The 24,580-nt window shown below is 48.9% G+C and overlaps 2 protein-coding genes across 6 annotated transcripts; one reads left to right on the top strand and one right to left on the bottom strand.

Annotated features, from left to right (window-relative positions):
• Window positions 1-285: 285 nt before the first annotated feature.
• On the top strand, window positions 286-10,060 carry LOC136425360 (hydrogenase maturation factor HoxX-like). 5 transcript variants are annotated; one of them, XR_010754010.1, is made up of 10 exons: window positions 1,572-1,658; window positions 3,452-3,996; window positions 4,227-4,448; window positions 5,053-5,194; window positions 5,421-5,605; window positions 6,231-6,508; window positions 7,378-7,576; window positions 8,048-8,213; window positions 8,629-8,931; window positions 8,974-10,060. XR_010754010.1 is itself a non-coding variant. In XM_066414213.1 (10 exons), exons 2-9 carry the CDS (start codon window positions 3,457-3,459, stop codon window positions 8,859-8,861), a joined length of 1,965 nt encoding a protein of 654 aa, XP_066270310.1. In that variant the 5' UTR covers window positions 1,572-1,658; window positions 3,452-3,456; the 3' UTR covers window positions 8,862-8,868; window positions 9,058-10,060. The 5 variants fall into 5 exon arrangements, 4 of the variants coding, with proteins under 4 accessions (XP_066270308.1, XP_066270310.1, XP_066270309.1 ...); XM_066414213.1 differs by having other exon boundaries at window positions 8,629-8,868; window positions 9,058-10,060; XM_066414212.1 differs by having other exon boundaries at window positions 8,629-8,868; window positions 8,995-10,060.
• Window positions 10,061-10,961: 901 nt separating this feature from the next.
• Window positions 10,962-23,205, bottom strand: LOC136425358 (uncharacterized). Its single transcript, XM_066414206.1, has 3 exons — window positions 23,098-23,205; window positions 18,670-20,703; window positions 10,962-18,180 (listed from the first exon to the last, which is right to left on the bottom strand). Exons 1-3 carry the CDS (start codon window positions 23,171-23,173, stop codon window positions 11,831-11,833), a joined length of 8,460 nt encoding a protein of 2,819 aa, XP_066270303.1. The 5' UTR covers window positions 23,174-23,205; the 3' UTR covers window positions 10,962-11,830.
• Between the last annotated feature and the right edge of the window lie 1,375 nt (window positions 23,206-24,580).

Genomic DNA, 24,580 nt, shown 5'->3' with positions numbered 1-24,580 from the left:
ATAAGGCCTCCCGGTGGAAAATGAAAGTTTTGGTTTCTTCCGGAGGTCCAAATGTTTGTATGTTGTTTGCCACTGAGGCTACCGTAGCCCCGCCCTCCTCCGTCCAAACGTAGAAACGCAAATACTGGAACAGGAGCTAGCCTGTATTACACAAGCTCTCAGCCGGAGGTTACTGACCCACAGGTTACTGGGGGTCAGTATCCTCCGGCTGAGAGCTTGTGTAAATACAGGCTAGAACAGGAGCCCACTCTCCCATTGGTCGACCCGTTGTCAGGTGATGGACAGTCGGGATGGGTCCACTCTGGGATCTTTAGTTACGTGATCATTACGTGTCACTTGAGGCTCCGACTAGTCCACAGAGACCAGGACAAAGGAACCGTTTGCAGCAAGCCAGAGGTGTAGAACAGGTAAGAGCAGACACCATTGATATATTTCAGCGTTTCAAACTCCACTCTGTGGTTATACCTGGCGTATTAAAACCACTATAAGTAGGGTCCACGTGTAGAGTAACAGACGTCGTCATTTCAATTTCGCTCGTGACGGGCGGCTAAATGTTATCGGATGTTGCCCGCTTTGCTAAAAAATTTACATAAAAATAGGTTAGTTGCAAATTCATGCCCGCAGGCAAGTTTACAACAATTATTGGCGATGTACGAACATAACGTGAAACAGAAAGCAAACATGTGATACAAATGACGGATATTCAACTACGTTACTAGTCTAAATAAGTTTCTATAATCTACGATACGCGATACTAATGCGGGGTTTGACTTCTTCTTTGAAAGCAGCTGTGGAAAATAAAAGTCCCACGTTTACGATTCCTTTTCCCCGTGACTGATTCTCGAGGCTAATAGTCAGCTAGTTATTAATTATTAACTAGATTAGCTTAGCTTATCCCTTTCTTCTACCATGTATGTTTACACAATGTACTGTACATATTTCACTGTATATGTCACTTAGATGTTAGTTAGGTTTGTGTTAAACGACCTGTATCTAGCCCCTCGGGGCACGAACATACAATAAAGGTCTTCAATCAATCATTAATTTATTCCCCTCTTTGCCGAATTCTACGATCCGCACCCCCGTAGGAAGACCTGGTGGAGGCATACCATTAAGCGTTGCCGCCTTTTTTTCAAATGCGCTTCAGTTTTGTGCTACTTTTGTTATTCTTTCTATGTATCTTTTTATTTTTTTGTTTTGTGTACGTCTTCATATGTATCTTAATGTTCTTCTCTCCCTCTCTCTATCTCTCAGTCTGTCTCTTCTCTCTCTCTGTCTTTGTGCAGCATTCAATGCAAAACAGGTTACGTTATGTACTAAAAGTGTAAAATAGACAAACTAAAACGGAACAGTCTTTCTAAGGCCTCCCGGTGTAAAATGAAAGTTTTGGTTTCTTCCGGAGGTCCAAATGTTTGTATGTTGTTTGCCACTGAGGCTACCGTAGCCCCGCCCACCTCCGTCCTAACGTAGAAACGCAAATACTGGAACAGGAGGCCACTCCCATTGGTCGACCCTTTGTTGGGCTAATTGTGATGGACAGTCGGGATGGGTCCACTTTGGGATCTTTCATTGTCTTTAGTTACGTGATCATTACGTGTCACTTGAGGCTCCGACCAGGACAAAGGAACCGTTTGCAGCAAGCCAGAGGTGTAGAACAGGTAAGTGCAGACACCATTGATATATTTCAGCGTTTCAAACTCGAGTGGAACGAACTTGAGCCTGGTGTGGCGGAGGCAGGGTCCCTCTCTCAGTTCAAAACCGAACTGGGGAAGACCCTGCTGCATTGAGCCACCCCAACACGTCCTTGTATATATGTAAATACATGTATTACTAACTCACTAAATTCACTTGTCCTGTCATTTGCACTCACAAATTCAGTTGTTTATGTTCCTTAGCGCCTCTCCTTTATTTTCCCTTCGTTTTACTTGGTCCGGACACTTATGTTGTATCTAACCCATGCGCAACTGCTGATAATCTCAGATATGAGGCTAAGCAGTAAAAAAGAAGAAGAAGAAACTCCACTTTGTGGTTATACCTGGCGTATTATTAAAGATCACTATAAGTAGGGTGTAGAGAAATCGACGTCGTCATTTCAATTTCGCTCGTGACGGGCGGCTAAATGTTATCGGATGTTGCCCGCTTTGCTGAAAAATTTACATCAAAATAAGTTAGTTGCAAATTCATGCCCGCAGGCAAGTTTACAACAATTATTGGCGATGTACGAACATAACGTGAAACATAAAGCAAACATGTGATACAAATGACGGAGATTCAACTACGTTACTAGTCTAAATAAGTTTCTATAATCTACGATACGCGATACTAATGCGGGGTTTGACTTCTTCTTTGAAAGCAGCTGTGGAAAATAAAAGTCCCACGTTTACGAGTCCTTTTCCCCGTGACTGATTCTCGAGGCTAATAGTCAGCTAGTTATCAATTATTAACTAGATTAGCTTAGCTTATCCCTTTCTTCTACCATGTATGTTTACACAATGTACTGTACATATTTCACTGTATATGTCACTTAGATGTTAGTTAGGTTTGTGTTAAACGACCTGTATCCAGCCCCTCGGGGCACGAACATACAATAAAGGTCTTCAATCAATCATTAATTTATTCCCCTCTTTGCCGAATTCTACGATCCGTACCCCCGTAGGAAGGCCTGGTGGAGGCTATCCCGCCTCTGTGCGAGCGGCTAGTCTCTACCGGACTATCCAACCACGCCGGCCAGAGAAAGAATATTTATGTGCCAGGAAAGTTTGGCCACCGGAGGGTCTCACTCGCAGGCGAAATATTAACCTTACCGTGGACTTAATCTACTGGGAAATTATTCCCTTTTTTTGCCGAAGTCTTCAATCCAATCGGGCTGGAGCTTACCCGGCTGACTGGAGCTTCTCTAGCTAGCATATACGATTTTCGGTGCACCGTGTAGATCTGCTCCGAGATTATCTTAGCCCAGTGGGGCAAAAATGTACAATAAAGGTCTTCATTCATTCAAGGTACAGTCAAGTAAAACTTTATACCCCCTCTGGGAAAACCTTGCGTAAGTTACCCCCTGGGTGCGAACAGATGTCGATAATTCTTTCACCGTTGGCCGGTTAAACAATACCCGTCAAAAACAATAACACCTCTTCCATGAAAATGCAAACGTCTTCTTCTTTCACATGCTAATAATTCTGTAATAGTCTCTAAACAGACTGTCCGAAAAAGAAATTGGCCAAATAGATAATGACATGCCAGAGGAGTCAGCTGTCGCAAACTGTGACTTCTAGATGGGACTAAACTTTTCCACCCAAATTTTCAACATATTGTAAATCTTACAAAGCAGACACAAAATGAGAAAATGTATTGCGTAAATTGAAAAAAAAAAAGAAAATATCGGAAAATAGCGACTGCATGCTCCGAGGTCGCCTGTCCTTGATTCCATCCCAACTTTGTCGTTTTCTCTCAGCAAAAATGTTAAGAAACGTCACCACCCGCGCCACCTGGCGGGCCGTGATGTCCCTGCAGAAGGCCACCACTCGCGCAACTACAACGTCATCGCAGCATGGATCGTCTTCCCAGCCGCCACTGCGACAGGCATCCCTGTATAACTTGCCTTCCCATGAGCCCTCGGAGTTCTCCCCCCTCCCGTGGGCGGACTTTGCCGCCGCCCCCGGTCCGAGGAAAAGGGCGGGAAAACCGCTGAAGGTCACCTTCCTGTGCAACGGCTTCAACGGGCTGTCGCAGCGGCTGTACCTGGAGCTGACGTCACGCGGCCATCACGTGACTGTGCACGAGGACGCACGTGGCGAGGAGATGACGCGGGCGGTGGAGGCGGACCGGCCGGACCTGGTGCTGTGCCCGTTCCTAACCCGCCGGGTCCCGCCCGGGCTCTACAACAACCCCGCCCGAGTCCCGGTCGGCCTGGACAATAACCCCGCCCCACCCGTCCTCATCGTACATCCGGGCATCCCGGGGGACCGGGGACCCTCCTCCATCGACTGGGCGCTGCAGGTAACGTTTGTTCAGGCAGATCACAGTTTGTTTACCGTGAATACACAACTGAGTATTTAAAATACCAAACAGTGTAAAACTAATGAACTCTCCGTCCATCGATAATGGAGCTTCCCTGTATAGCGGAGTACCTCGGCCGATTTCTACTATTTTCCCAGCGATAGGACGGGGGCCTTGTAGAGGCTAGCTATTTTCATCAATGGTGTTTTGTTGCAATGTTTACATTGCAGGAGGGCGCCACCGAGTGGGGAGTGACGGTACTGCAGGCTGACGATGAGATGGACGCGGGCGACATCTGGGCGACCTGCAGATTTCCTGTGAACCGCCATGCGACCAAGTCCAGCCTGTACGGGAAGGAGGTGGCCCAGGCTGCGCTGCAGGCCGTGCTGGGGGCCGTAGAAGCCTGGGAACGAGGCGTGCCCCCCACCGCGCTGAACTACTCGCATCCCGAGGTACGGAATAGCTATCTCTGTATATGTACAAGTACTAGTACTTAACCAGCGGGATCGCATCTGTTAGCAGCGACACCTATAGCTGCAGTGCATTGTGAACCAGTCAGAATTGCACGGACGCTTGTTTGTGTACAAAGAATCTTTTAATTCTGTGCCATACCAGCCTGATGCAACTATTCACGGACCCCGAGGTACGGTTCTTGGACTTTTATCAGCTGGGGCAGCATTGCCACAGGGTCGATCGATCCTACTTTTGACACCATGTTGTGGTCTTCGAGTGGACTTGATTCCTTTAGAGACAGAAGACGCCTTGACCCTGCTTTAGTCTGTGCACAAATTAGACGTTTGCACTAAATCCTAGCAGCCGGCGGGAAATGTGAGAGGCGGTCGAACCTCAGACTGAGAACGAATCATGGCGCTTTTTCGTTATCTAGTAGTGCAATGCTGTCCTTGCTCTAGTTTGGGTAGAAACTATTAGCAAAATGTAAATTTTGGGCACAAAAATTATCGTTTTTTTACACTTTAAACTAGTACAGTATATGGACGAGAGATGATGCGTTCTCGTACGCATGACGTCATGATGACGAGTCGTTTGCGGTTGCAGGTGCGCGGCGAGCTGAAGCGGAAGCTGACGGCGGCAGACCGGCAGGTGGACTGGGCGCGGGCGGCGGAGGACGTGGCGCGGGCCGTGCGGGCCTGCGACTCCCAGCCGGGTGCGCTGGGCGGGCTCCGTCTGCCCGAGAAAGGTCGGCTAGATTTGACTATTTTCAGCCTATGTATATGGATGGTTTATTTCACAAATACAAAATGCATAACGGTGGCCGGCATGGCAGCCAACAGGCTGGATTGTTGTTGTAACATGCACAAAATGTTAAGGTCTTAACTTTCACTACCTTCAACGAGATAAACTGGTTAGAGATCACTTTCCCTTTGTTGTTGATAACCAAGACTGTTGTCTGTCAAATGTCAAAGGTCACCTGCAGCAGCACGAGGTCGTGCTGTTCGGCGCATGCGTGGAAGGCGACGCTGAAGTGGTGCGGCGCGTGAAGAAGGAGCAGGCGCATGACGTCATCCCTGGTGACGTCATCGCCAAGAGGAACGGCGCTGTCCTGGTGGCCTGTGGAGAAGAAGACGCTGTCTGGATTTCCCATCTAAAGGTGACGTCACAAGTCTGGAATCTGCATGCAGTTTTCCGCGAGGCGTAGCGAGCTATCTTAATTCGCCGTCAGTTGTAGCCGGCCGGCCCGCTCTAATTCCACGTTAAGCGTTGTCCGTAAATTATTCGTGAAGCGTCGCTTTCACTCTAAGAAGCACGTTATTTGTTATCTCGAACTCGACAGATTCTGTGTATCGCACAGTAGAACGCCAGCTTGCGCTTCGGTCACAACGGCACGCCCAGGTGTTTCGGTGTTCGCAGGTGCAAGAACAAGTCAATTTACATACCATTAAGCGTCGCGTTGCCGCCTTCCTGAAGTTATCGTTATACGTTTCCAGCATCCCCCCATGCAGATCCTCATAATCATCAATCCTTATTGGTGAGTGTGCACGTGGTTCTTAACGTGCTTTCAGTAACGCTGTATCTGTATCTGTATAGTCGGTATAACCGCCATTCGGCGTAACACACTAGCTTCGCAGGCACGCGGCGCGGCAGCAGCTGGTTATATTACACCGAACGACCTGTCACGTCTATAAACCTTCGCATATCTAACTGCATGCATTGTTTAAAGCTATCTAATGAGGATGCTTCCACTATAAACCCCCTCGCCCCCCCCCCCCCCGCAGGCATCGCCAAAGAAGACCAGTCTGAAGCTTCCCGCCACGTCCGTCCTGCCTTCAGCTGACGTCACACTCCTTCCCATCACCCCCTGCGGGCCCCTTCCTTACGGCGCCAGGCCCAAGACGTTCCAAGACGTTTGGACGACGCGCCAAGACGGCGTCTGTTACGTGCACTTCGACTTCTACAACGGCGCGATGAGCACGGATCAGTGCCGGCGGCTGGAGCGGGTTCTGTGGGCGGTGGAGCAGGACCCGGACTGCTCTGTGGTCGCCTTGATGGGAGGGTGAGCTTTAATCATCAGCTTCACTAACTCATCAACTCATTAACTTATCAACGTAACTAACTTATTAACTTACGGAGCAGTGCCGGAGGCTGGAGCGGGCTCTGTGGGCGGTGGAGCAGGACCCGGACTGCTCTGTGGTCGCCTTGATGGGCGGGTGAGCTTTAACTCATCAGCTTCACTAACTTATCAACATCATTAACCTTACTAACTCATTAACTTACGGACCAGTGCCGGCGGCTGGAGCGGGTTCTGTGGGCGGTGGAGCAGGACCCGGACTGCTCTGTGGTCGCCTTGATGGGCGGGTGAGCTTTACCTCGTTAACTCATCCACTTCACTGACTTATCAACATCATTAACCTTACTAACTCATTAACTTATCAACGTAACTAACTCATTAACTTACGGAGCAGTGCCGGCGGCTGGAGCGGGTTCTGTGGGCGGTGGAGCAGGACCCGGACTGCTCTGTGGTCGTCTTGATGGGCGGGTGAGCTTTAACTCGTTAACTCATCAACTTCACTAACTCATCAACGTCACTAACTCATCAACTTACGGAGCAGTGCCGGAGGCTGGAGCGGGTTCTGTAGGCAATGGTCGCGCTCTTGGGCCGTTGAGCGCTAAATCTGTCGAATTCGCAAGCTTATTAACTTTACTAACTCATTAACCTCACTAACTTATCAACCTGACCAGACAAGCTAGTAACATGATGGTGTTTACTATTTTTAGGCGTGACATGCTGATGTTTACCATATTTAGGCATAGTATGTTGATGTTTACCATATTCAGGCATAACACGTCGATTTTTACCATATTTAGGCCTAGAATTATGTTTACCATATTTAGGCATAACATGCTGATTTTTACCATATTTAGGCATAACTTCTTCAGCAACGGCATCCACCTGAACGTCATCGAGAACGCCGAATGCGCCGTCGCCGAATCCTGGGCTAACATCACCGCCATCGATGACGTGGTGAAGGCGATATTCCGCATGCGCAGTAAGGTGACGGTCGCGGCGCTGCAGGGGAACGCCGGAGCAGGAGGGGCCATGATGGCGCTCGCCGCAGACGAGGTACGGATAGGACAGACCATATCCTCCTCCTCTCTCTCATCCTCATCTCCGCCTCCTCTCTCTCATCTCCGCCTCCTCTCTCTCATCTCTGCCTCTGCTCTCTTTCATCTCTGCAGCCCAGGAACCAACACGACAGAACCTTTCCTCTAAAGTTCCCTCCATCCCCTCTCTCATATCTCCTCCTTTCCCCATCTCTCTCATTCCTCAACACCATGTACCACACTCTTCCCTGTCACGACCAGAAGATTGCCTACTAGTTTGTTAGTGAGAGAAACTTGTCTTGGATTATTTACACGTCACTCCTTTTAATTTCTTCCTTCTCCTTTTCATCTTTTCCCTCTAACAACATCGTCTATTCTGTCTTCGATCACGATACACTGAAAGCCGTGACCTCGCAAAACTACAGTACAAAAAGTGGAAACACAGTAAAGCTTGCAGTCAGCTGACTGATGGCATCCATGTTTTCCGCAGGTCGTGAGCCACGCAGGCGTGGTGCTGAACCCGCACTACCGCAAGATGGCGCTTTTCGGGTCCGAGTACTGGACCTACTCCCTGCCGCAGAGGGTGGGAACCTCCATGGCGGAGGAACTGACCACGCGGCTGCAGCCGGTGCTGGCCACGGAGGCTCGGGACATGGGTGGGTTAGGGACATGGGTGGGTTAAGGACATGGGTGGGTTAGGGACATGGGTGCGTTAGGGAAACGTGTGGGTTAGGGACATGGGTGCGTTTGGGACATGGGTAGGTTTGGGACATGGGGAAGTTAGGGACACAAGGGTGGGACAGGGACATGGGTGGGTTTGGGACATCTGTGGGCTTGGGACCGTGGGCTAGGGACATGCGTGGGTTGGGGCCACGGGAACATGGGTGGGTTAGTGACATGGGTGGTTTAGGGAAATGGGTGTGTCTACTGCATGATCATGAGTATGTCATAAGCTAGGTGGGCCAGCGGTACAGAAATGGCATGGATGGTGGGTCTGGGGGATATCATGGGTGTGTCTGGGTTTAGGTGGGTCGGGTGTACATGTGTTAAAGTCATGCATCTCCGCCCCAGGCATGCTGGACGATGTGATCGGGGACAACGCGAAGGAGCTGAACGCGCTGATCCACCTGAAGTGTCTGCGCGTGCGGGCCAACTCTCGCGAGATTCTGCGGAGGAAGCAGGCCATGACGTCATCACTCTGGTCCATCCTGGACGAGCACCGTCACGAGGAGCTGGAGCGCATGCGCCACTGCTTCAACGACGCGGAGTACCACGAGAAGAGGCGGAAGTTTGTCTATCACTAGAGTCAAGGTCGCAGAACACAAAGTGAAGGTCGCAGAACACAGTATAAGTTCCTGTATCACTAGAGTCAAGGTCGCAGAACACAGTATAAGTTCCTGTATCACTAGAGTCAAGGTCGCAGAACACAAAGTCAAGGTCGCAGAACACAGTATAAGTTCCTGTATCACTAGAATCAAGGTCGCAGAACACAAAGTCAAGGTCGTAGAACACAGTATTTTTATGACGCGGGAACAAAATGTAGTGCGATCCAAACTCTTGAAAACAGGGTAAGAGAGTCGTTTGTGCGAGGCATCCATGTGTAAACTGTGCTGTGTAGAAATACGAAATGCTATGAAAAGCATGACTGGAGTGCAACTAACAACAGCCTCTACTCTAGATAGAAGTGACAATCTACCTCAACTGGTTTTGAAACTTTATCAAGACCGCACTCTAGATAGTAGTGACAATCTACCTCAACTGGTTTTTAAACTTTATCAAGACCGCACTCTAGATAGTAGTGACAATCTACCTCAACTGGTTTTTAAACTTTATCAAGACCGCACTCTAGATAGTAGTGACAATCTACCTCAACTGGTTTTTAAACTTTATCAAGACCGCACTCTAGATAGTAGTGACAATCTACCTCAACTGGTTTTTAAACTTTATCAAGACCGCACTCTAGATAGTAGTGACAATCTACCTCAACTGGTTTTTAAACTTTATCAAGACCGCACTCTAGATAGTAGTGACAATCTACCTCAACTGGTTTTTAAACTTTATCAAGACCGCACTCTAGATAGTAGTGACAATCTACCTCAACTGGTTTTTAAACTTTATCAAGACCGCACTCTAGATAGTAGTGACAATCTACCTCAACTGGTTTTTAAACTTTATCAAGACCGCACTCTAGATAGTAGTGACAATCTACCTCAACTGGTTTTTAAACTTTATCAAGACCGCACTCTAGATAGTAGTGACAATCTACCTCAATTGGTTTTTAAACTTTATCAAGACCGCACTCTAGATAGTAGTGACAATCTACCTCAACTGGTTTTTAAACTTTATCAAGACCGCACTCTAGATAGTAGTGACAATCTACCTCAATTGGTTTTTAAACTTTATCAAGACCGCACTCTAGATAGTAGTGACAATCTACCTCAACTGGTTTTTAAACTTTATCAAGACCGCACTCTAGATAGTAGTGACAATCTACCTCAACTGGTTTTTAAACTTTATCAAGACCGCACTCTAGAAAGTCTAGATAGTAGTGACAATCTACCTCAACTGGTTTTTAAACTTTATCAAGACCGCACTCTAGATTGTAGTGACAATCTACCTCAATTGGTTTTTAAACTTTATCAAGACCGCACTCTAGATAGTAGTGACAACTTAAAATTAGGACAAACTTACGTGCAGGACACTAGCAGGGAAGACAATCTACCTCATTTGGATTCTAAACTTTATAAAGACATTCTAATGAAAGTTAGGTGGTGTTCCTTTGTTGTCTTCAGTGAAAACCCTACGCTGGTATTTCTCGTGTGTTTTTTTGTTAACCTTTGTGTTCAATCTACATTTGCATAAAATGTGTTACTTAGTATCTACATCAGACATGTATCTTAAATGTTTTTTTAATCTGCTGCAAACATGTGATTTTAACCTACCTCCTGTAAGTGTAAGTTTTGTCAGCCCAAGTGTTAAATTTTGTTGAAATGTTCGAAAATTAATAAAACCTGGTTGTCATGATCTTATTTGACCTTATTTGTGCTGTATTGTTGATAGTCTTGTGTTGTTGATTTAGTCCAGCTAAGGCTAGGGTCACATTTCCAAGCCGGCGCCCGACCGGGCTGTTTGAGAAAACAAAGTATAAGAAATGCATATCAAGAATATACATTAAGCGTATGGTAGGCCGAAATCTTTAAAAAGTTCTGTGTGTCTTGTTGTCTTTTACATCATAGTTTTCGTTCCCACAAGCTGCCCGGCCGGGCCCCGGATCGGAAATGTGACCCTAGCATAAGAGTCAGCAGTGGCTGGTGCGAGTCTCGGTTACAAATGTAGGACATAAACGGGCTTAAACTACAGAAAAGTAATAATAACGTCTACAAATTAACAAGGCAATCACGCAATTTACAGTCCATTTGGCTTTAATGACTTTTCACAAATCCTGAGACTAGCAAGATGTATACAAAAATCAGCATGTCTTTGACATTAGTGATACTGAAACTGTCATGAAAACTGGTTCCATGATAAATGTACTTATAATTACATCTCTAGTCACGTATAATAGATATCAAGCGCACAATTCGAACTTTAAAGCAAACTAAGACGATGAAGAACTCAAACCTTTAGAAAGAAATTTAGTAGTCATATCTTCGTGGGTTTTGCGCTAGGGCTACACTTGCTAGTTTATATAAAAGACAATAAAACTCACACAACGTCAAAAAAATGTGATGAGCATTGTCTGTGTACTTTTCTCGATACAAGTCTTATTTCTCATTCCTGCAAACAGCCTGGTCGTGCCTTGGTTAGAAAATGTGACCCTAGTATTTAGCTATCTTCAGATACACATGCATCTCTCTCTAAATCTACTTCTAGATTGTGAAGTTTTTCAGAAGGTTAACGAAAAAAGCAGAAATAAAGCATGGAACTAAATGTCCCAGTGTGTCTTCAAAAGAACCTATGTGACATTGATCTAATGTCTGAAAATAATTCAAAACCTCCTCAAATTAAAGATCTGATGTTGAACTTTAAAAAATTATAATTCAAACCCTCGAACTATAATCTTCGAATTGAATTACATAAAAAAATTGCTACTTTCTTTGGACCATAACTTCTCAGTGGGTACAACTTATCACATCCTCATAGTACTTAAATCAGTCAACAAATACCAGGTTTGTTCCTGGTTACAGCCTGGATCAGTTGGCACCTCAGGTCCTCCGGGTGAGGCTGAGCCCCTCAGGTTGCCCCATGAGTCACGCGGGTGTTGTTGAACCATTCAGTTGGCTCCGTGGCCCCCAGGGTTGCCCCCCTGGCCCCCGAGGGTGTTCTTGATGCTCCCCAGCAGTTCGGGGTTGTCCATGATCTTGCTGACGGCCTCCGGAGTGACGGGGATGCCGACCTGCTGCAGGTACCGCTCCACCAGGCGACGGTCCTGGAGGGGGGTCCAGAAGATCCTCTCGATATTTTCGAGAGCCTGTTGGTTCTCAAGAACCCCCTCCACAGCCTCGCTAGTCACATGCACACCTCTGCTCAGCAGGAAGGCCACCACCATCTGCTGTTTATCAGCGTTCTCAGCCGAAGTCTGCGCTACTTTCTGGGCATTCGGTACATAAGTATGCCCCCCTGTGGAGATACTTGGTACAGTCTGCCCCCCTGTGGAGGTACTTGGTACAGTCCTGGGCATTGCTCTCTCCGAAAAGGGTGTCGGGTTTCCAGTCGCCATTGACGAAGATTCCCGAAGGTTCTCCGCAAACGGTGTCGGGTGTCTAGACGTCATTGCCGATGATTCCCGAAGGTTCTCCGAAAACGGTGTCGGGTGTCTCGACGTCATAACCGATGGTTCCCGAAGGTTCTCCGCAAACGGTGTCGGATTTCCAGTTGTCATTGCCGACGACTCCCGAAGGTTCTCCGGAAACGGTGTCGGGTGTCTAGTCGCCATTGCCGACGATTCCCGAAGGTTAACCGGAAACGGTGTCGGGTTTCCTGTCGCCCTTGCCGACGATTCCCGAAACCTTCTCGATACTATGGCGATGATGACTTTGAAAACGTCCTCGGTGACCTCGACACCTTCGTCGAACAGGACGTGCTGGCACATGTCCAGGATCCTCTCCCGCGCGACCACGGTCTTCTTGGGCAGGCATTCCACCGCGACCCTGCGTAACAGCCGGAGTTTCCACACCGACCCGGGAGGCAGGGTCAGCCGCGAGGCCAGCTGCTCGATCACCGTGTCGTTGTTCTGATGGTGTCTCCAGACGAAGTCCGGGTTTCCCTTCTGTTCCTCCTCAAACGTGTTGATCCTGTCGACAACCTGATTCTTCCTCTTTTCTCCATAGTGCTTCTCCACAAAGGCGACAATCTTCTGCGGATACGGAGTCAAGATCAGAGTGCCGCCCCTTTCTTCTTTCGGCTTCCAGAAAGGTCCAGCAAATTTAGGTCTTTCTGAGGATGGGCCAGCTGGGGCCTGGGACTGTCGTTCCTGGTTTGAGCGCGAAGCTGGATTTTCTCCAGAGGGCAAAGCCTGACTTACAGCTGAGCTTGCTGCTGCACTTGTGCCCTGCTGTGTTTTCTGCAGTGTGAATTGTTTTACGCCCTGCTTTACACCCTTCTCTGTGCCCTGCAGTGTGCCCTGGTATGTGCCCTGCTCTGCGTCCTGGTGTGTGCCCTGCTCTGCGCCCTGGTATGTGCCCTGCTCTGCGCCTTGGCATGTGCCCCGTGACGCCCCTTCCCAGACCAGGTGCCGGAGCGCCATGCTGCTCCTGGCGTCGTGTAGCAGCTGCTCGTTCTGCAGGACGGCCTGCACCGCCTCCTCCGTGGCGGCCGCGCCCTGCTGCTGCAGGTAGGTCCTGACCAGGTCCCGGTCCTCCCAGGCCCTCCTCCCCGCGGCCCTCCCCGCGGCCCTCCCCGCCTCCATGCCCGGCCCCACCCCGGTCATCACCAGCGGCTTCAGGAGCGGGTTCGTCACCCTTTTCGGGAAGGTCAGCGCTCTGAACACCTCCTCGGTAAGTTCCACGCCCTCTTGCGGGACCAGCTGGCGACACAGCCACGAGACCCTCTCCTTTTCCTCCCTGGTTATCCTGGGCAGAACGCCCACAATGATCCTGCGGAGCAACTTGAGCTTCCAGCGATGTTGCTCCGGGACGCGATCGCCCAGATCGTCCACCATTAGGTCGTCGTAGTTCTTCCTTTTGTTTAATGTCAGCTTCTTCACCTCTGACTCAAACTTGGGGATCCTCTTCTCCACTTCTTTCTTGGTGACGGGGCCGAAGGTTTCCGACACGGCAAGCAGCTTTTCAGTGAAGCTCATGCCGGGAGGAAACACCATGGGGGGCTGGCCTGCCGCCTGCCCTGCCTGGGTCCCCGGAGTTTCCCTTCCTGCTGGGGAGGGGGGCACATCTCCACAGGGAACACTGCTCGTGGCTCCTGTGGCAGGTACAGAAGAGAGCCCCCTGGCAGGAGCGGTTGGAAGGGCAGTCTGCTGGATGCTGCGATGAAAGGAGCCGTCACTTTCCTTCCCAAAGTCTAAGAAGTCTCCTTCCAGACTGTCGTACTGCCAAAAAGATGGTGAGCCGCTTTGGCCCATGTCTTGGGTTGTAGTGGCTCTGTTGGCAGGGCCGAAGTCCTGGGGCTGCATGGGGCGGCGGACAGGGATTCGGCTCATCTCTTGGGATTTTGTGGCTCTGTTGGTTGGGGTTTGACGCAAGCACTGAGATTCCATGGCCCGGGGGTTTTGGGTTTGGCCTAGATTCTGAGACTGCATGGACTGGATGTTTGGGATTTGGCCCATGTTCTGAGACTGTATGGGCTGGGTGTTTGGGATTTGGCCTATGTTCTGAGACGGCATGGCCCAGGGGTTTGGGGTTTGACCCATGTTCTGAGACTGTATGGACTGGATGTTTGGGATTTGGCCCATGTTCTGAGATTGTATGGGCCGGATGTTTGGGATTTGACCCATGTTCTGAGACCGTATGGGCTGGGTGTTGGGGATTTGGCCCAAGTCCTGAGACGGCATAACCCAGGGGTTTGGAATTTGGCCCATGTTCTGAGACTGTATGGGCTGGATGTTTGGGATTTGACCCATGTTCTGAGACAGTATGGGCTGGGTGTTTGGGATTTGGCCCATGTTCTGAGGCGGCATAACCCAGGGGTTTGGGATTTGGCCCATGTTCTGAGACAGTATTGTCTGGGTGTTTGGGATTTGACCCATGTTCTGAGACTGTATGGTCTGGGTGTTTGGGATTTGACCCATGTTCTGAGACGGCATGGCCTGGGTGTTTGGGGTTTGGCCCACGTTCTGAGGCGGCATAACCCAGGGGTTTGGGACTAGGCCCAGGTTCACAGGCTTGGTAACCTGGCTGGTACGGATTAGGCCAGTAGGCTGAGACTTTTTGGACCAGCCGGTTGGGATTTGGCCCATGTCTTGGGCTCTGTTGGTTGGGAATTTGGGGTCAAATCGCGTGGGACGTTTTTTATGGATTTGGCCCAAGTCCTGAGACGTCTTGGCCTGGTTGGTTAGCTGGGCCGCTGCACCAGGGGCTTGTGGGGGCCACGTCTGTGTGTTTTCAGTCTGCTGCTGTTTAGGGGGACGCTCAGGACGTCTCCTCTCTCCGGGCCCCTTTTTGCTGCTTCGGGGACTGGGACTGTGGCCTCTCTTTCGTTTTGCACTGTTTTGGCTGCTTCCATCTGTTTGTGGTGGTTTTCTTCGGATGTTGTTTTGACTGGATTGAGAACTGTTTCGAGAGTGATCCCGTGATTGTCCACGATCGTAACCCTGACTGGATCTGCGATCTCTACCCTGACTCCGATGGCTGGATCTGTTATTTCTACCCTGACGTTCACTGCGGGATCTGTGATCCCCTTTTCCACTGCTGGATCCGGATCTTTGATCTCTATCAAAGCTCTGACTGCTGAATCTGTGATTTCCACCCCGAATCTGGCTGCTGGATCTGAGATCTTTATGTTGATCTTTACAACTTCTGTTCAACTTGTCTGGTTCTTTCCACATCTTGTTCCCATGCATTTGGTTGCAGCTTTGGAGATGACGGTTACTATGGTCATGGTTACCATGGATACCTGTTCTGGCTGGTGGACTCCCATACTCTTCATGTGGTAGGTGGTCAATTGGCTGACCAAATTCGTCCAGGGCATAGGGTGGACTTTGGTCCCTTGGCAGGTTCCTGACCTGACCGGTTTGTTGGAGAGTCTGCTCCTCCCTTCTGTCGCTCCTGTTGTACTGAGCATCCCGTCTGTTTGGTGGAGGTTCGGCTGGGAAGGCGGAGTTATCATAAGCCGGTGCCCTGGGTGCAGAATAGGGCCGATCTCTTGTATAACTCCCTGCTGCCTCCTCATGTCTGTGCGGCTCTCCGTGTCGGTCCGCTGAAGTTTCTCTCCTGTACCGCTCATGAAGGAACTCATCCTCCTCTCCCCTCTCCCAGTGGCGGCCTCTCCCCCGCCGGTCCTCAGCTCCAGGCCAGGAACGTTCCTCCTCATCCCGCTGCTCCCTCGCATCTTCTTCAGGCGACCAATCACTCGGGGCCATGTCGTCAGGACTAGTCAAGCGACTGTCGTCATGGTGAGGATCTCCATGGAAACGCTCTTGGTCATGCCAGAGTGGGCCCCTGTCGTCATGGTGAGGATCTCCATGGAAACGCTCTTGGTCATGCCGGAGTGGGCCCCTGTCGTCATGGAGAGGATCTCCATGGAAACGCTCTTGGTCATGCCGGAGTGGGCCCCTGTCGTCATGGTGAGGATCTCCATGGAAACGCTCTTGGTCATGCCGGAGTGGGCCCCTGTCGTCATGGAGAGGATCTCCATGGAAACGCTCTTGGTCATGCCGGAGTGGGCCCCTGTCGTCATGGTGAGGATCTCCATGGAAACGCTCCTGATCATGCCAGAGTGGGTTCCTGGCGTCATGGTGAGGATCTCCATGGAAACGATCATGGTCATGACGGAGTGGGCTCTTGTCATCATTGCGAGGGTTTCCATGGAAACGCTTGAAGCTGCTGCTCTCTGACATCACCTGAACACACCTGTAATCCACGTCCTGATTGGCTGACGCCTGCTGCTCATCGTGGTTGCCACGGTGACCAGCCTCCAGGAGGAGGCGCTTAGAGAGCTGGGTGACCTGCGTGACCTTCTGTGTGACCTTGTGGGAGTAGATCTCGTGCTGCATCTGGAAGATGTGGTCCTGCACGGCGGCTTCCCGCAGCGCCAGCTCGTAGTCCAGCACCCTCCGCTCCCCCGCCAGCCGCGCCCACTCCTTCTGCAGCAGCAGCTTCTCAGCGTCAACCGCCAGTCTCCGCGCCGAACCCGGTTCTGCCTCAACATCAACCGCCAGTCGCCGCGCCGAACCTGGTCCTGCCTCACGCGGCTGATGCTCCTCTCGGTCTCTCGTCCTCCGCTGCTGACCCCTGACCCGCTCGGCAGGCGGACTTCTAGACATTCTCTGTGTTGGCTTCAAAACTCTGCTTTTGCCGGGAACGTATCGGTCCTCCTTGCTCCCTCGATTCTTCTCTCTCCACTCCTTCTGCTTCTTTCCTTGCCGAGTACTTTGCTGCTCCTTTGTTTGCGACACTCGTTCAGAATTTCTCTGCCTCCGCTCTAAAACCTCTAACATCTTTAGCTCCATGGCAGACATAGGCACGCCTTTTGCCCTTTTGTGCTGTAGACGCCGAAGATTTCTCCGCTTCCTGCCCGTGACACTCTGCCTTCTGTCCTCCTGTGGATCGAAACTCGGACACTCCGTTCCTCCCTGCTGCTTGCCTACAGCACTCATCCGCCCCTTCTCCTGCAGATCCAGTTTCCAAACTCTCTGCTGCCGCTCTAAAACCTCTAACGTCTTAAGCTCCCTGGCAGACATAGACCGGCCTTCCGCCCTTTTGGACTGAAGATGCCAAAGTTTCCTCTGGCCCGGGAAGAATCCCTCCTGCTTTCCTCTGGGACTTGGCCTCCTGTCCTCCTGCCATTCCTCACATTCTGTGCCTCCCTGCTCTAAAACCTGCAAGATCTTCAGCTCCCTGCCAGTCATTCGCCAACCTCTCGCCCTTTTAGACTGTAGATTCTTAAGTTTTTTCTGACCTTGGGCGGATCCTTGTGAGGAGGGACCAGGCAGGGGTGGTTGTGGCTCCTGGCTGGTTTGATCTGACGCTCTGCCTGGTTCTGGTGCGACTGGGTTTCCACTTTCCTGTGCGGCGTTTCTCGTCATCGTGACAAACATGACTTCTACCATTTCCGATATGTTCTGTCTAAACTCCTCCTGCAGGATTTGCACACAGATATGCCGGGCTGCCTCCAAATTTGTGGGAGATTGTTTCGGCAAGCAGCTCTTCACAACCCGGCGTAAGAGCCTGAGTTTCCACACGGCCCCGGGAGGGAGATCTAGCCGCGTTGCCAACTGTTCGATCATCGGGTCGTTGTTCTGAAAGCTCAGCCAGACAAACTCTCGGTTTCCCCCCAGCTCCGCTTCAAACTTGGTGATCCGGCGCTCGAATTTCTCCTTGTTCCTATTCGGGTAACTTTTCATCATCAACGCGAGCAGCTTCTGAGCGAACGGCGTTAAGCTGTGCTTCATCGGTTCCCCGGCAGATTCTTGTGAGGAAGGAGCGGACTGGGAAGGCTGTGACTCCTTGCCTGTGAAACGAAACATGATTCGCACCCTGTGAACACATTTATTGAAGTTATTTGTGGATTTAGTGTATTTGTATATTATGATTCGCCAAAATCAGTTACTCAAGCAACAGGATAAAAGTTTGGATTTCAGTAAAAGCTTGCATAACTACTTTTGGCGTATCTTATTACCTGGATGTCTTAAACCTTCATCAACATTTATATATGATTGTTTGGATTATTGTAAACAAGTGTAATATAAAGTGCAGTATCGTGCATCCATTTTACCACTCTTAATGTGCAATATTCCTTTGCAATATAAGCACAAGTTGATATGATTTAAACCTTTGTGAATTCAATATAATTGAGTGTTCTACTATGAGATTTCAATAATACATTTTAATGTTTTGTTTATGTATGCCTACAGGGCAAAGTGAAAGACGCCCTGATGGCAATATGTTGTCCGTGGCCGGTACATAAAGTATGAAATGAAAATGAATCTTGCATCCTTACCTGTTTGATCTGCAGCTTGAGCTGTTAACACTGTGTCAGTCGAGGAGGGGATGTCATGATCAAAACTCTCAACAGGAGGCGCTGCAGCTGAACTTGCTGCTTGACTTACACTTGAACGTGTTGCCGAACTTGTAGCTGAGGTAACTGCCTGACTTAAGGTGCAACTTGCTGCTTTACCCGGTTGAACGTCCCGTGATGCAACATTTTTTCCCTCCATCCTTTGCCGCTGGATTTCTCTGTCCTGTTTCGCTAACTGCTCCTTTGACTGCTTATACTTCTTCATGTCTCTCGGGTTCACAATCAGACCTCTCGCTAGTCTTGACTCTATTCTGGCAAGTTTATTTTGATCTACAAACCCTCCTTCTGGCCCTGGCTTAGTACCTCTCGGCATTCGCATTGTGATGACCTTGATCAGCTGTAGGATGTTCGCTCTAAATCTGGGCCCTTCTCCCATCAGGACACTGCGACAAAGACGGTGGACTTGCCCCCGCATGGTAAAAGTTTTTCTGGGTAGGTGGCACATCACGACTCGCCGTAACAGTTTGAGTTTCCACATGTCCCTGTGGGGTAGACTCAGCCGCGCAGAGAGCTGATTGATCATGTCGTCGTTGTTCTCGACGTTTTGCCAGAAACACTCAGAGACTCCCTGCATCTCTTTTTCAAACGTGTTGACTCGATTTTCAACAGCCAACTCTGTTGCTTCTGGGTAGTTTTTCCTCACAAATGCAAGAAGCTTCTTACAAAATGGTTTGAAGACTAAAGTGCCTGTCTTGTCTTTAAGCTGCTCCCCAGCAGAGTGTTGGGAGGTTCCTTGCGAGGATGGTTGTGACTCCCGACTGGCTTCATCTGGAACTCTGCGTGGTTCTGGTGCGACTGTGTTTCCAGTCTGTTTTGTGACATCTCCCACCATTAGGCCTACCATGGCTTCTACCAGCTCTGAGACGCTCTGTCCGAACTTGTCGTGCAGGACTTGCCAGCACAACCGCCGCAATTTCTGTTGGTCCATGACTTTTTTCCTGGGCAGGCATTTCATCACAACCCTGCAGAACATCCGGAGTTTCCAGACGGACCCTGGAGGCAGATTCAGACGAGCTGCCAGCTGCTCTACCGCCCGGTCGTTTTTCTGCCAAAGGCTCAAGACATTCAGCTCTCCTAGGCCTTTCAGCTCCTTCTCAAATGTATTAATCCTCTGTTCAGCTTTACAACGTAACTTTTCATTGTACTTTTCCTCTATTGAAGCAAGCAGCTTCTGAGAAAACGGTTCTAAGACTAGATTGCCGCTCCAACCTTCTTCCTGCAAACCGGCAGGTTTTTGGGCGGTTCCTTGTGAGGAGGGACCCGGCAGGGCTGGTCGTGGCTCCTGACTGGTTTGATCTGACACTGCAGACAGTTCTGGTAAGACTGGGTTTGCGGTGGGGGAAAGGACATCAGAACTTCCCATAGGAGGGGCTCCAGCCTGACTTGCAGCTGAACTTGCAGATTGACTTGCAGCTAAGCTTGGCATCACGTCCGGTGGAGCACCCAGTAATGCCTCACCTTGTCCCTCCTGGCTTTGCTGCTCCTGAATCTCCTCAGCTTTCCCCAGCTGGCACTCCCGAGAACTCTCCAAGGTTTCACAGTCAACGACAGACACAGGCAGAGCCTTCCCTGCAGGGCTGCTTTGGTCTTGTGCACTCTGACATGGGTCAGTTTCACCTTGTGCACTCTGACCTGGGTCACTTTGGCCTTGCTCACTCTGACCTGGGTCAGTTTGGCCTTGCTCACTCTGACCTGGGTCAGTTTCCCTTTGCTCATTTTGAGCTGGGTCAGTTCTGACCGGCCCATCGTGGCCCGGGGTGCCCTCCCCTCGATCATCTCTCCGGCCAGAACCGTCCTGGTCTGAAGTGTTGTCATCAGGCCCGCTCTTGTCCCCCGACACGTCCGGGTCAGCTCGGGTCGACTCGGAAGTCTCCGGATCCCTCCTTTCGTCCTCACCACTTTCCTCACGCCGTTCCACGTCACCCATGGCAACGGTCACAGCCCCGCCCTTCCTGCCTAGTGACAAAAGGAACAAGGGTCTTCAAACTTTCACTCAAGGCATGTGCCCAGCATGTGACTATCATGTGCCCGGCATGTGACTATCATGTGCCCAGCATGTGACTATCATGTGCCCAGCATGTGACTATCATGTGCCCAGCATGTGACTATCATGTGCCCAGTATGCCACTGACATGTGATAGTCACATGATTTTGACATGATTGAGATATTCGAACCATTGCCAAGACAGGACCTGCAAAGAAAAGGCAGAACACACAGTGGGGGTGAAAAATCAGAATGCCTAATGCACCATGTGCCCATCATGTGACTACCATGTGACTGACATGTGATTGTCACATGATTTAACATGACTGAGACATCTTACCCGTGGCATGACAGGACCTGCAAAGCAAATGCCGAACATGAGTGAGGGGTGCAAGCAGTGTTCTCGCCAGGCCTTTTCAGCATAGGGGCCCCCTATGCTGTGATTTGGACCCCCTATGCTGTGGTCTGGACCCCTATGCTGTGTTTCAACCAGCATAGGGGTGTTTCTTTCTGGAAAGAACCTTGTGACCCTTCATAAATCTTATAAAAAGTTCATATTTGGCTTTAGAATGAGGCTGTAACAGAGGAAAAACTTTACTTCACAAAATTTATCCCTCAAAATGCAGGAAATAGTGTCTCATTGGGTTATGAATTCAAAAATTTTCCGGAGGACCAAGCCGGACTCCCTACTCTGCGGTAATTTCTTCTTAGCTTGCGCTTGCGCCGCGTAAAGTTGGCCTTCTGTACCTGACCCCTATGCTGTGAAAAAATTCTGGCGAGAACACTGGCAAGTAGTGAAGTAAGGCACTGGGCACTGCAGGGTGTATGGAAGCCATGTGCTGAGCATGTGATTATCATGATCATGTGCCAAGCATATCTCCATCATGGTGCTATCATGTGCTCAGTACATGACAATCAGACATCCAGCTTTGAAAGAAAATATCTTGGTAGTTTGTGCCATATTCAATTGTGATGATATTGACTGTCCATATACTATATCAGTATATGGACAGTCAATATAGGATATAGGACTAGTACACACGGTTCTGCAGTCCAAAGTAGGAGATGTGCAATGTTATCATCTACACGTGTCTCATGTTTTCTGTAATGGGTACAAAATCCTGTATTTTTTACTTATAGAATTAGAAATATTGATAGAAACTAGACTGATGCACTGAGTGAGTGAGTGAGTGAGTGAGTGAGTGAGTGAGTGAGTGAGTGAGTGAGTGAGTGAGTGAGTGAGTGAGTAAGTGAGTTAGTGAGAGACTGATGCACTGCTCAAAAGAAAAGCAGATCTGATGAAAAGAACTTGGCAAAAGACTGGTACATGACTGAGTCAGCTTATTACAGATGTGCCCTATGACTTATGTGGAGAAGACTGCCATTCTCATATGGGACTATTTAGCCATAGCCGACGCTGTAGGCTAGAGCAATGTGAATTAGGATTTTACCATGGTCAATGTTGACCGACGAAGGCCATATATATCATCATCATTATCCACTGGTTTCTGCATCTGCATATTACGTTATTGATACATACATATATATATATATATATATATATATATAATCTGGAGTGGATCCGCAGAAAAGAGCTTTGCAACAGAACTGAGTCAGCTTACAGATGTGATTTTTGTGGCAGAGACTGCCATTCTCGTATAGGGCTGTTTAGCCATAGTCTATGCTGTAGGGCTGATGTGAATTAGGATGTAACCATGGTCAATACTGACCGACGGTGGCCATATACATATATAATCTGTATCTATCTATCTATGTTCAACCTCAAAATTCCAACTGTGCATGCACAGGTCAAAGGTGAAGGCCCCTGACTTGTAAACAGTTCAAGTCTCGACCATGTTCTTTGCATGTCCGTAAATATATATATAGCCGGCACAGCAATGAACTGACGTGTTTTGTTTATGTCTCAGGGGCCTTCACCTTTGACCTGCGCATGAGCAGTTGGGCCCATGTGCGGGGTTATTTAGGAGGTCGCAAAGTAACAGGATTGGTGAGGAGGGGAGGGGGGCACTTACAAGTATTGTGGGTCTTAGAACAATACTTCAACTTCAACTCAAACTGCACTGACGGTCTAAGATCCCCTATGTTACCAACCTAAACATGGAGATTTGGAAATATATATGTACCACAATGTGAAACTAAGTTGCTAACTGGAAAATGAAGATTCGCTCAGATATATTTTATTTCTATGAGTTTCCCAAACATGGACAGAAAAGTGGAGTCGCGTCTTCGGTTAGGTAAACAACACGTTCGCAGGCATTTCTGTTTCATCGGAAGTTGTTTATAAGTTGCCATTAGCCAAGCTTACTCTCATAACCTTTACAAAGTAGATACTAATGTCCAGGTACCTTTTACTGGGCTACTTTCGGCAATAATTTCTTCCAAAGTCGTGTGTTGCGGTCGGTTTTGCCTTGTCGGAAGCATGTGGGTCAAAGGTCATAGATGGCCGCTAGTTCCCAGCGTGCACCGCTCTTTCTGGTTTGGGCGAGCCTACTCTGGCCGACAGGGGGGTTCAATATCGATTTTTTATGCCTCATTAATTCAGCTTCTCTCACGGTCATGTTTTAGCGTCCTCTATCTGTCATCCCGCCAACTGCAGCATTTCGAACTGCGACCAAACGCACCGTTGCAAGGACAGGATACACCAAGCAGGCAAACCAAATCAAAATGATATTTGAAAGGAGACACATCAGGACTCGAGACACTTTTGAAAACCGATGGTGGGTGAAGAATTTCCCAAAGTGAACATTCACGGTCAACACACAGTTTGCGGGCACCATATCGGTTTTCAGAAGTATTTTGGCCCTGATGTGCCTCCTTTCAAATATCCTTTTGATTTGATTTACCCAAGGAGGCTCACACGACCTGCTTGGTGTATCCTGTCCTTGCAACGGTGCGTTTGGTCGCGGTTCCCAACGCTGCAGTTGACTGGCTGAGAGATAGAGGGCGCTAAAACATGACCGTGAGAAAAGCTGAATTAATGAGGCACACGGACGCGTGTAGTTGTTGCCTTGCATCAACACGCATGTGAAGCAGGAGAGTTGCCAGCGCAGTTTGGCAATGCCAAAATATCTGGAAGCAACAGCACCACACGTTTGCCAAGTTATAACACTATAAGACTCCCCATTTGTTAATGACAGCGTTTATCCTGTCATTTATTCAAATGCTCTTCTCGAATTCTCCTCGCGCGGCACAAGGATGCAACCCGATGTTGATTGGTCTACTAAGATAAAGTGACCAATTGGTGTAGACTTGTGTTTGGTCTGCGGGAGTATAACACTGAGTAATCCGGATATGCCGATTGATGACCAATGGGTAAGTCCAATTGATTTCTAATCATAATCATTAGATTTTTGTAATGTCTCTTTTGATTGGTTGGATCATTGCTTCTGGGTAAGTCTGTGGTGCTGGATCATTTATATCCTTAGCTCCTAGAGGTCGCTCTTGAATACCCAATGTAAAATCGAATTGAAATATTATACGTTGTGGCATTCTTTTTCAATCCGCTTGGTGATGTCATTGATGTCATTATGAAATCTACATGGTCAGGAAGGTTGAACAAACAACTAAACCCACAGAGAATGGTATACCGAATAATGGGTTATTATTTTTGTTCTTTCACATCTTCTTCTCTGATTTTGGCATTCTATGACATCAGTATCCATTTTCTGCAATATCTTTTTGCAACTTACGGCATATATTTGCTTGTTCTGTAGGCACTTTGCACAATTTACAGTATGGTAGTAAACTTTTTGAAAATTGATGTCATTCATATAAATCAACATGGCCTAAAAGAGGGGACAGTACTCGTACTGTGAACGTTGGTACAAC

Source organism: Branchiostoma lanceolatum, chromosome 19, assembly GCF_035083965.1.
Source record: "Branchiostoma lanceolatum isolate klBraLanc5 chromosome 19, klBraLanc5.hap2, whole genome shotgun sequence".
In the NCBI taxonomy this organism is placed as follows: domain Eukaryota; kingdom Metazoa; phylum Chordata; class Leptocardii; order Amphioxiformes; family Branchiostomatidae; genus Branchiostoma; species Branchiostoma lanceolatum.
Note: the sequence above shows the minus strand (reverse complement) of the source record. Positions and strands in the feature narration are given on the sequence as shown.